The 12,386-nt window shown below is 37.6% G+C and overlaps 1 protein-coding gene across 1 annotated transcript in view; it reads left to right on the top strand.

The window, feature by feature from the left end:
- The window catches only part of adam10a (ADAM metallopeptidase domain 10a), a 126,534-nt gene that overhangs the window by 35,430 nt on the left and 78,718 nt on the right, over positions 1-12,386 (top strand). Inside the window, exon 2 of the mRNA XM_028823876.2 lies at positions 12,031-12,181. Coding sequence (XP_028679709.1) covers positions 12,031-12,181 — 151 coding nt within the window. The remainder of the gene's footprint in view (positions 1-12,030; positions 12,182-12,386) is intronic.

Raw genomic sequence — 12,386 nt, 5'->3', positions numbered from 1 at the left:
GGGTACATCACTCTTGAGCATGCTGACTTTCAACAATGCTGCAAGAATGGGAAAACTGCAAATGCAGCAAATCTGTGTCAGCCATCATTAATGGCACTGTTTGAAAAGAAGCAAAAATAATGCTCAAGTTAAAGAGCATTACAAATAAAAGAATGAAGTTTGTATTTCTTTTGTATTGTAGAGAATGTAGGGTATATATAGACAAGCCCTCCTCAGAGTAATACAAGTCACTTCTATGGCTCTGTTTTAAGCCTAATGTCATTAAGTTCAACTGCTCAGTGAATTCACTCTTATTTTTACTTTAAGAATGTTATTGTACATGTACAGTAACATTTTGGCTCTTGCATAGCTGCTGCTGTCACACTGGTTTGGAGGAATGGAATACTTGAAAATTGGAATATTCCTAAAACCAAAGTGTGTATTATATTATGAGGTGCTTTCTCAAATGTATCAAAACCATGCTTCTGTATGTAGTTGACTTTACTTGGGTTATATGATTGTTTTTTAAAAAAAAAAATGAAGTAGGGTTCTGCTGGAATAGCACAAGTTTTATTAATTGCCACTCCTGGATGTTATTCTTGCCCCTTTTCCCATGTGACTCATTAAATGTGAAAGTCAATATTTTCTGACATATTGACTTCTTGTGCTGTACTTTTAAGTTATGGTATGCTTTTAAACTTGTTCAATTGACTTTGTATTTATGTATTTTTGCTATGAACTTAATTTCCTGATTTTTTAAATTTATTTATTTTCCTTTTCTGCTCAGTCACTTGATTGTGCTGCTATTTAATATGAGCAAAGCATTAATATGAAAATGATTTGTGGTTTGCTTTGAACAAATATTTCCCAAATAGATTTATTTAAATGAACAGAAAGTGGATGTTTATTAATGTGTTGTACATTTATAGGCTGTAAAAGACTTTAGATTTCACAGTATTACAGTACACCTCCAAAATTACGTTCCTAGAGCACCCGCGAATTATGAAAATCACAAATTTTGGATTGGTTAAAAAAAAAAAAAAAAAAAGCCTATTTTTATAGTTTAAACCCTAAATATGCCCCCAAAACACTTTAACTCTTTTAGGGCTAATTTTTTTTTTTTGTTTCTTTTCTCCCAGGGCTGAATATTTTTCCAAAAACTAACTTTTTTTTAAAAAAGAACACAAAGCAATTTAAATCAACAAAAAATATTTACTTTTGACAGATGTTACTGTCTTGCATGTTGTATGAGCCTGCATACTCTATGATTTCACATACATATCACATACATTTTACACAGCAAAGTCCTGCAAAGTCTGATCTCGCTCAAAGCAGCCAATTTCAGTCATTGTCACATTGCACTCCTTACAATATGTGTTGCTTTGGTGCCTACTTTTCAATTGTCTGTTGCTGCACTTTCTCACATATATTGTTAGTGTGTACTGTAGAGAGACAAGTCACCCGTTTGCCATCGTGCCATGCCACTGCCACCAAGTTTTCTGCCCGCATGAAAACCGTATTGTCACCTTCATGTGTATCCTGTTCACCCTCACTGTGCCATAAACTCCAATTCCTCTGCTCTGTAGCTCCATGAACAATTTTGGGCATGTATAATAATTGTCCAAATGTACACAACATGACCCAAATGTTCATAGCCTTGAAGCAGCTCCAGCACAACCTGACTTGTCAAGGGATAGTTCTCTCTTTGAAAGAAATACTTTCCTGTATATGTAATTACTTTCAGGCAGAAACCAGTGTTTGCTTCATGCCAGTACAAAATCCTTTATGCCATACTTTGTGGGCTTGTCTGGCATATATTTGCAGAAAAAAGGTGTCCCTTTTATTTTATTATAGATTCATTCACAGACAAATCACAGCCAGGCTGATATAATTGTTTATATGTTGGTTCCACAATGTCAAGCAGGGGCTAAACTTTATGCATGGCGTTATAGCCTGGCTCACCCCATGGGATTTGCTTCTGTTTATTACAGAAATGAATAAAACTTTGCAGCATCACGTACCTATCATCACACTGCATAACCTGTCCAAAGCCACCAGGGGACAAAGCACGTTTGGACCAATGCTCCCTGAAGTTATATTACCAGTTCTGTCCCATCTCTATTTGTAATGCCACCACGTGCTTTATCTCGTCTTTTGTTTTGGGTTCCCACTTTGAAAAATGAGAATGCGATGCAAGCGCAGCCCGCGATTCAAAAAATTTCTCTGCCTACCTGTTTGTCTCGTCAGACAGTAGCTGAAAAGCAGCATCAGGAGAGAGCAGCCTGAAGTAGTTCAGCAGCTGGTGATCTGTCGTGTCTAACAGCAAGCCATGCATGCCATCTTGTGAAGTTCGGTGGCCAGTTCGGCTCCCACGGATCAATGTCTGTGTATTCCTCCCACGCGAACCTTGCCGTAGATGCATCGGCTGCGCGAATGCGCTCAGCTGGCAACGGATCAGCTGGCGCGGCATCGGCTGGTGTCCGATCAGCTGATGCCGGCTTCTCACTCTCTTGTTCTATCTCCTGATCACTGTCAGTAAAATCTGATTCTGAAAAATCAGTCCGACTCCGCGATAATGCTCAAAGCATTGTCTGCCGAGTGTTTTCTTTTCTGCACTCGCTTCGCTCCCTTGTGACATGTCAATGCCATCTTGCCATTGTTTACATTTTGCAACTCACTCAAGGATTAGTTGCCGAGTCAACGAGTCTAGCATTCCTCCAAGCACAGAGGGAATGCCTGCGACGTGACAGTGAGTTGTTTTGTCGCCATTAACAGCTGATTGTCGCCCTCTATCCCTGGATGTCGACTTTTGTCGACATTCGCCCTCAACCCCTCCTGTCGACATCTGCCCTAAAAGAGCTACTTTAATTTCAAACTCCGCTTAATACATTACCTAAAAAAAAAAAAAGAATGTAAAGGTAAACCTGTATACTGTACTGCTGTGTCTCCCGCAGTGCTAGAATGTAAAATACAGATGTACTGTAATTCATGCAAGTTTCTTATGACATGCTTGTACATTAATGTTCAAAAGTTAGGAATCGCCCAGAAATTTTCATAATTGAAATTGATACTTTTTTTTAATTAATTCTGTCTGTCTGTGCTATGTTCTAGCCACTTCACGTTTATGGATTTTACTTTTCACCAAACAACAAATCTTTTAATTCTCGTGGATACGCCTCTTCATTGGAAGAAACACTACTTTTCTCTGATTGCAACACGAATTAGGTGATCTACAAGTCTCCGACTTAGTTTAAATCCGAACAATATATTCAATCTCTTTTCACTGTTCTGTTATTTTACTGAATAATTTCCATTTGTTTGCACTAATGTGATCTTTACTATCTTTTTTTTTTTTTTTTTTTTTTTTTTTTTGAGACTTTTGAATTTTAGTACTTTCATTATCTCTAACCTGCTCTAGATGTGTATCGCGCCTACGTTTTTGAATTCTTTACAATGTTGTACTTGGTCATCTACTCTGTGTTTTATTTCTGGCCCCAGGCAAGGTTAATTCTGTTGGCATAAAGTCTGGTCTCGCGGGACATGAAAGTATCTCTCTGGAAAAAGTTGCGTCTCATCCCAGGATTTTTTTTATATTATATTATATTATATTATATTATATTATATTATATTATATTATATTATATTATATATGTGTGTTATGCACTGTTTATATTTTCGCATCTGAGAGGACGTGGTGGATGTTTGCCATCTGGCCAACCAACTACAAGTGTTACCTGGTAGGTAATCACCGAAATAATCAGATTGCAATTCAGAACCAAGAATGTTTGTTGAAGAGCAAACTTAAAATTAGCAATAAGCAGAATGTGCATTATTAAATGCACGATCTGTGATTAATAGGCAATGCTTAATTTCTAAAGTGCTGTCATTGGCAGAGCTAGAGGTGGAAATGTGGTATTTTTGGCTGTGATGAACTGTTGTATCTAATGCAGAATTTCCCTGTGTTAACCTGTGTTAATTCAGTAAATGCCCCCACCTGCAAAGATCACTTGCTTGGTGCACTGCCCAAGCCTCATTAGCGTAAACTAAAACAATTAAAATAATAAAAATGTTTTATATAATGTAAGGATGCACCGATACCGAAACGGGTATCTGGTATCGGCCTCGATACCACATTTTCTAAAGTACTCGTACTCGTTAAAAGTCCCCCGATACCGGGGACCGATACCACGGTCTGAGAAATGTCTATGTTTGAGCGGCATGTAAGGGGTTAATCACAGGCGCCGAGGGCCCGCCCCCAGGCCCTGGCTGCAGCTCAGAGCGGGGAGAAGGCGAGGCGAGACATGTCAGCCGTGTGGAACTATTTCAAAGTGAATGAAGACGACAAAACAAAGGCAGACTGCAAATTGTGCTCAGCGAAATTGTCCAGAGGCGGCTCAAAAGGTAGCGCATTTAACACAAGTAATTTAATCAAGCACCTAAAATCCCAACACGACAACGAGTACAAAGAGTTTACCCACGCTTCTAAACCAACACAACCCACGCTGCAGCAAACTCTTGCAAGACGAGAGAAAATGTCCAGAGACAATCCACGTGCTGTGAAAATAACACAGGCAATTATCGAGTACATTGCATTGAGTTACCAGCCACTCTCGGAGGTAGAAAATGTGGGATTCCTGCGTCTCCTCCATGTTCTGGAGCCCAGATATGATGTCCCAAGCCGCCGCTACATGACTGACACGGAGCTGCCTAAACTACACGACTCCTTGAAAAAACATACCCACAGCCTACTGCAAGCCTCCTCTGCGTTTAGTTTCACCACGGATATTTGGACAAGCAGTGTTAGCCCCGTGTCGCTAATTAGCCTAACCTCCCAGTGGATAGACGAGAGTTTCTTGTTTTTTTTTGTTAAATTATATGACTAAAGCTGTTACCTGTAAATTTAAATCATGTTTTTATTAAGTGCTCGGTATCGGCGAGTACTGAAATGCAAGTACTTGTACTCGTACTCATTTTCCAAAAAAGTGGTATCAGTGCATCCCTAATATAATGCATTTCCCATGCTCAAAATCATGAATTGTGGAAGAAAACCAATTGACTGAGGACTCTATAAGGCAAGCTGATAATATAAGACTAGTGAAGGGACGTGTATGTGCACCAGGCAAGTGAAATTCCAAACCTGATTGTAATGGCGCAGTTTATTTAGTCTGGGTTTAATAAAAAAAAATTGATTTAAAATGTTTTCTTTCAGTCAACTACTATCTGTAATTTACATCTCTAATAGATATCAAAACTTTGCATTTTGGTCTAGAAGTTTGTTTTGGTGGCAAGGCAAATGATAAAGTTTTAGGTTTATGGGGTCATTATTGTCACAGGCGGATTGAAATTCACCATGCTACACATTTCCACTTTGTTGCCATGACTAGGGAGTATAACGACCTACTCTAAACTTCTGTCTTAAGTGCAAAAAAAAAATATTGCTTCATCACTTCAGATTCTTGAACTCGTATACCAGCCTAGTCACTGTCTAACATTTTCCCTGTATTATCATGGTAATCATGAACACAAAGCATTTCCAGACATGGTCTCTGCTATTTTTCTTTTTAACACCAATGTAAGCCATTTTTATATGTATTATTCATCTACTTGCAGTTATACATGAGTGCAGTACCAACTTTCTTGATACTACAGATACTGTTTTAAAAATAAAGTTACGCTTTTTGGAGCTTGGCTTTCAAAACAGAAGCAGCAGTTCTTGTGATTTCCCCAGTGTGTAGTATGAATTAGGCACAAGTCCTACTGAAAGCTGCAAGGATAAGATAAAGCTATGTATTGGGTAACTCCTCCAGTAAAAAGACCTGTGTTGCAACACCTCTCTGTGAAGTAGTCCCTGGCCTTGGGGAATGGGGGTTAAAAAAAAAAAAAAAAAAAAATTCTAAGTAAAGGAAATTTACTTGTTTTGCTGAGGCTTGTCAAGAAGAAAATTTATCTAGGCTTTTCTTAAAAGTGATGTAATAACTGGACAAAATTAGAAGACTGTCTGAATAACTTGAAGCATAGCTTGAAAGCATCCAAAATAAAACAAGCTCTGTCTAAAGATTAGAATTTTTCAGTTTAAATATTCAAGTTGAAGTACACATTCGGATATATTCAAAAATGAAAAAAAAAAATCTCCGCTTAATCACATACCCATTTTTGGGGTCACGGTGGATGTTTTAGATGGAATGTTAGCTTTTACAAAAAGAAGCTTTGCTTTTTATGATTATTTGCTGCTTGACTGTTTGGAATAGAATGTTCCACCACATAAAAATACCTGCGGTCTTGGTGAATTTGCATCTTTTTTTGTTTGGTCTGGATATTCAGATTGCAATTTGTCAGTTAGTTGATACAAAAATACAAGTTATTTTTCAGTGCTGGTATCATTCTGTTCTTGAGAAAACAATCTAAAGATTTCATTATTTGTGCTTGGGCAGACATTAATGATTCAATACTGTATCAGTTGTGAACAGTGTTTGATGAGCATGGTGCTGTCTGTATGAGGGTAAGCCTTGAGGAACAAGTAATTAAGCACAATCTTCTTCCTGTCTGTACAGTGTAGATTGCTAGAGTGCTGATTTAAACTTTATTCACCTCCGTGATGCAGGACATTTTGGTCCATTGACATTGGTACCTGAGAAATTATTGGAGAGTGGTGCTAATGGCGGTGTTAATTTTAGAATATTTGTATAAAATATGTGGCTCATGTTTTGTAGCATTAAACTTAAGTATACGCGCTCTCTTGCTCGCTGCACAGAAAATGCACAGGGGAGAGACTGAACATGTACAAACCGAAAGGGAAACTGGCTTGTTCGTATACAGAGTGTGTGGTCATGAACTGAGGCAAAAGTTTGGTGAACTTTTTGGTCGTAAACTGATTTGTACGTGTACCGAGACGTTCGTGAACCGAGGTTCCACTGTATGTGCAAAGACTTTTGTATGCCTCAGGAGTGGACATGGATTTTTCAAATAGACCTTTTCTAGTGTATGAAACATGAGTTCATGGACAAAATGGTATTAAATATTTAATGCTCATAATTCATATTGAAGGAGTTGCTTTACACAAATTTTGTGAATATTGTTAATGTGAAAAGTTTCGGATAAGAGACAGATGCATAATTTGGCTGCTTTTTTCATGAGAGAACAAGAGTTTGTTTTATGAAGGAGGTGCACAACATTTACTAGACGTAAAAAATTATTAAACACCTTAGAACATCTTAATGGTGATACCCAAAAATGTGACGGTGTTACATCTGAACTGTATGGAGTTTCATCCATTGTAGAATAGGCTTCTAACATTTACCAGGGCTAGGATAAATGTTCTGAACTTCTCAATGTGTGTTGCTTGATTGATTTATAATAAATACTGTATAACCTATAGGTCCTTCCCACTAAAACATTCCATATAAACCCCACCCATGTTTTCTTCCCCAGTAGCTGGCATAGTTTTATTTTAACTTGAAGTTTAACTTCTGTTTTTCTTAGGCAAAGTTTATAAAATATTGGCAAATCTGCTTTTTTTTTTTTTTTTTTTTTAAACTAATCACGTTATTGTCCAGTTATTTCTATGTATTTAATACAATGTACTGTATTTAAATATTTTTCTGAATTGATCGGTTTCCTCACCATCCACCCCTCCTTTATTTATATTCTGACAATTTTCCATTTGGGCTACATTTCCAGAGTGTGTGTTATCATTTTTTTATATGTAGTTCTGGCAACTGTAATCCAAATAGGAAAATGAGTGCAAAAACACATCCTGTCTAATTTGGAAGGCTGTGTAATATTGAGATGCTTTATATATATAAAAAAAAGTGTTATTTCCTTTCATAGTCAGTTGCCTTTTAAGTTTTGCTGATTAGGTACCTTGTGCTGATGTACCCACAAGTATAACATGGGAACAACTTAATTATGTGATGCTTGTATTTAATGTGAATACTGCCATAGTCTAAAAATCCGATCATTAATTTTATTCATATATCTGTTTTGGTGGTGCCTTGGAAGATGGCTGCATGGCTGGTGCTCAGATGCATTTTGCATTATGGTTATTATCTTTTAGAGCAGAGGTCACCAACCTTTTCATAACTGAGAGCTACTTCAAGGGTACGGAGTAATATGAAGGGCTAGTTGTTTGATACAAACTTCTTGAATAACACAAAGTTGCACGGTTCACCTTTTAAATATAATAACAACAATAATAATGAATATTCATATATCATGTCCCGTTTGTAACCTTTGTAGCATTTTGGAACAAATCATGAACTCTGTCCCTTGTTTGTACAAATTCTGTTATGTAAGATTATAAAAACATTTCACATTTTTAAATGAATCCTATTACATTTGTACTAATCACAAAATCTGTAGCATTTTAAACAATTCTCATCTGTTACACTTTTTGAACAAATTATTTTTCACATTTTTGCACAATATTTGAGTTTAACATTGCCATGGTGTTTCAGTGAAAACATTATCTCTTTGTCTGTTAGTGGGAAGCCTGGCATTGCATGCTGTTCACCAGTGTACTGTAATCTGGGGTATAATTTGACACTGCAACTGTGAGTGAGTCTTGTAGATGTGCATCAGTATGGTCTGTTCTGTTTGTTTTTGATGAAGTTCATATCCAAAAAGGCTGATTCACAGTGATAGGTTGAACCAAAAAGGCAGGCAGCCTTCGTAGCTGCTATGCATACACCTTTGTACTTTTCTGTGTCCACAAGACACCAAAGGCGTGGTGCACCCTGATGAGCTTCTAGGTGGAGGACATTTTGCAACTTTAGGATTTCAGTCTCCACCTGTCCAGGATCCAGGTTGAATGTTGCACTGCTCTTCTGCCCAGGTTTGTAGGTACCGGATTTATAACGGAAGTTTCAAGTGTGGACCTCACCACAAGGCAAAACACTTTGTTACATCCAGAAACATTGTTAATTTTTAAAAGGGAACCCGTTAACAACCAGTGCCGTTCACTAATACCATTTTTCTATGGGAATGACTGTCAATACCGGTTAAATATAATTTCATGTACAATTAGAACTGCGTACATTAAACATTTGGCTGTATGGTAATTCTTTTCTCACCTCTCACTATGATGAGAATATAGAGGGGGCTGGGAGGTCTCGTGGCATGGAACCCCTGCAGATTTTTTTTTTCTCCAGCTGTCTGGGAGTTTGTTTTTTTCTTTCCTCCCTGGCCATCGGACCTTACTTTTATTCTATGTTAATTCGTGTTCTCTTATTTTAATTCTTTTGTCTTTTTTTTCTTTCTTCATCATGTAAAGCACTTAGAGCTACATTATTTGTATGAAAATGTGCTATATAAATGTTGTTTAAATGGCATGCTAGAATCAAAAATAACTCCCTAGATTGCGGGCTGATTCTGTAAAATTAATCGTGATTCAAACTGAGTTAAATGATGACAAAATATTATATTGGGTATAGGATTAGTGGAAAAAAATGAATCATCAAAGGCACATTAAGCAGAACACATGAACAGCAGCTGCTTGATTTATCGTTAAATGCAACACAATGTACAGTGATCCCTCGCTATATCGCGCTTCGCCTTTCGCGGCTTCACTCCATCGCGGATTTTATATGTAAGCATGTTTAAATATATATCGCGGATTTTTCGCTGCTTCGCGGGTTTCTGCGGACAATGGGTCTTTTCATTTCTGGTATATGCTTCCTCAGTTGGTTTGCCCAGTTGATTTCATACAAGGGACGCTATTGGCAGATGGCTGAGAAGCTACCCAACTTACTTTCTCTCTCTCTCTCTTGCGCTGACGTAGGGGGGTGTGAGCAGAGGGGCTGTTCGCACACCTAGACGATAGGGACGTTGCTACCTTCTGTGTGCAGCTGCTTCCTGAAGGACATGCTGCACGGTGCTTCGTATACTTAAAAGCTCAAAGGGCACGTATTGATTTTTGACTTTGTTTTTCTCTGGCTCTCTCTCTCTCTTCCTGCTCCTGACGGAGGGGGGGTGTGAGCTGCCGCCCTTCAACAGCTTTGTACCGGCGGTGCTTCGCATACTTAAAAGCCAAACAGTCCTATTGATTTTTTTTTTGACTGCTTGCTTTGTTCTCTCTCTCCTGACGTGCACTCCTTTGAAAAGGAAGATATGTTTGCATTCTTTTAATTGTGAGACAGAACTGTCATCTCTGTCTTGTCATGGAGCACAGTTTAAACTTTTGAAAAAGAGACAAATGTTTGTTTGCAGTGTTTGAATAACGTTCCTGTCTCTCTACAACCTCCTGTGTTTCTGCGCAAAATCTGTGACCCAAGCATGACAATATAAAAATAACCATATAAACATATGGTTTCTACTTCGCGGATTTTCTTATTTCGCGGGTGGCTCTGGAACGCAACCCCCGCGATGGAGGAGGGATTACTGTATAATGAAATGCTAACATCTTGGTGTTATCATTTCTCTTTCAATTGAAGTGCAAGAGTGTAGGACATCTTTGTCTTTGAGATCAAGATGATATTGCACCCTCCCACTGACTGTTGTAGGTGCACAAAGAAGTGCAATGACACACTGTAATGGTACCCAACAAATATTGTCTCTCGGTGGCCAATGGACAGACTGTGCAGGATAGTTTGGATGCATGAAACACATCAGGATGTCTGATATAGATTTACTCTTGTCATGAATCACACCAATCCAACATTTTTCATCATACTTACGTCCCCTCACATTAGTCAAGTATCCTATTGGAGGCTATGCTGGGTGCATGTGATCCATCATGAGTGTGATTGCTAGAGGGCAGGATCTCAGCTGCTGCTTCAGTGGTGAATATTGGGACAGTCAATTGACTGACTTCACCAAGCACTTGGCTGACTTTGAGTTTGCCAACTTCTGTAGGGATGTAACAGTTGTATTCTAGAGTACCAGGTACTCTTTTGGCCATGGTGAATAGCATTCTTTGTTCAGCAACATGATATAGGACATAATTGTTTGATATGAAAAAAGCTTGACATTTTCGATAACTTGCTGATTGAAAATCAATGATTACCATTATTGTCACATGGCACATTCAGCCTGTTTTTAGGATGGAAAAATAAACATGAAAGATTTGCAAAAGAAAAGTAAGGTTTGTGTTTTGAGAAAGAAGAGACAATGTAGAATAAATAAAAAAAATATTAAGAAGTATCTGCACATTCCCACATGCCATTAGGTTGCTCTGAGAATGAAATCTTAAATGATTTTTTGGATTTGGAAGGTCTGCTGTTTAAACCTTGATAGTTACTTTTCTGTTTATTGCTTTTTCAGAAAGCCTATATAATTATCTGAATAAGGGGAAAAAAGTCTATGTTGGTTAAAATGTGGCTTCAACATAACTAAGCCATAAATCAAATCAAATTCAATTTTGTTCAATTTCAAGGGGCTTCTTTGACTGTGCAGGGTCATCTGGACCATATGTTTTAATTTCATCATATACTGTACCAATTAATATACCAGTGTGTGAAGTCTGAGCCTGCTCAGTGGTTCAATTCCTGAGCTATGAACTTGTGAAATTTGATGGGAAAATGAGGCTGGATAAAATCTACACCCCCATCCCCTCTGGAAACTGGCTGTATCTTGGAAAGTATTGATCTTGTATCAAAAAAATTGTACAAGGTGTCTCCTGACTAACATGGGTACACCTGGTAATTTTTCCAGAATTTTTTGACTCTGAACTACATGGGCCATTGCTTGATTTGACAAGGAATGTCCCATAAAATAGTAGATGATAATACATGGTAGACAGGCTAAAGATAACCTAAGAAACAATGAATGGCAGAGAGAACACGATGAATGATATTAACGAGTCAAGAAGAATAAAGGAATGTATGATGCTATGGCTAGCCAACCTTGTCATCTTTTTGACTATTTGGTTTTGGATCTTTAGTGACAAATACCTGTCAGTTGCTTTTTCTGCCTTTTACTAGATGTAATTTAGTAGTGCAGTCATTGAAATGTATTCATTCTTGATACTTTCCCAGGTAACTGCAAACATTTTAAATAGCTGATGTGATTGTTTGTTTTTTTTTCTCATTTTCTTTTGCTTCTTTTTTTTGTTTGCAGGGCAGTATGGAAATCGCCTGAGCAAGTATGTTAAACATTTTGAAGGTCTGACGTATGACACTAATTTATTGCATCAGAGACATACACGTGCCAAAAGGTCAACCTCCATCCATGACCAGTTTTTGCATTTGGATTTTCATGCACATGGCAGGTTAGTAGTTTTGAATTTTGGACTTCCATTTACATTTTGAAATGATACAAAGAAATTTAACAGGGTGAATGTATCCATTTAGGTTAAAGTAATTCAGACTGTTTTTATGTGCTGTGCATGATTTGTAGTAATTTAACATAATGTATTTTATAAAAGGAGTTCATTCCCTTGCTTGTATTTTGAGCTTTGTGTGTTTAAATTTAGT

Source organism: Erpetoichthys calabaricus, chromosome 17 (genome assembly GCF_900747795.2).
Source record: "Erpetoichthys calabaricus chromosome 17, fErpCal1.3, whole genome shotgun sequence".
Lineage (NCBI taxonomy): Eukaryota > Metazoa > Chordata > Cladistia > Polypteriformes > Polypteridae > Erpetoichthys > Erpetoichthys calabaricus.
This window is presented reverse-complemented; position numbering and strand designations above follow the sequence as displayed.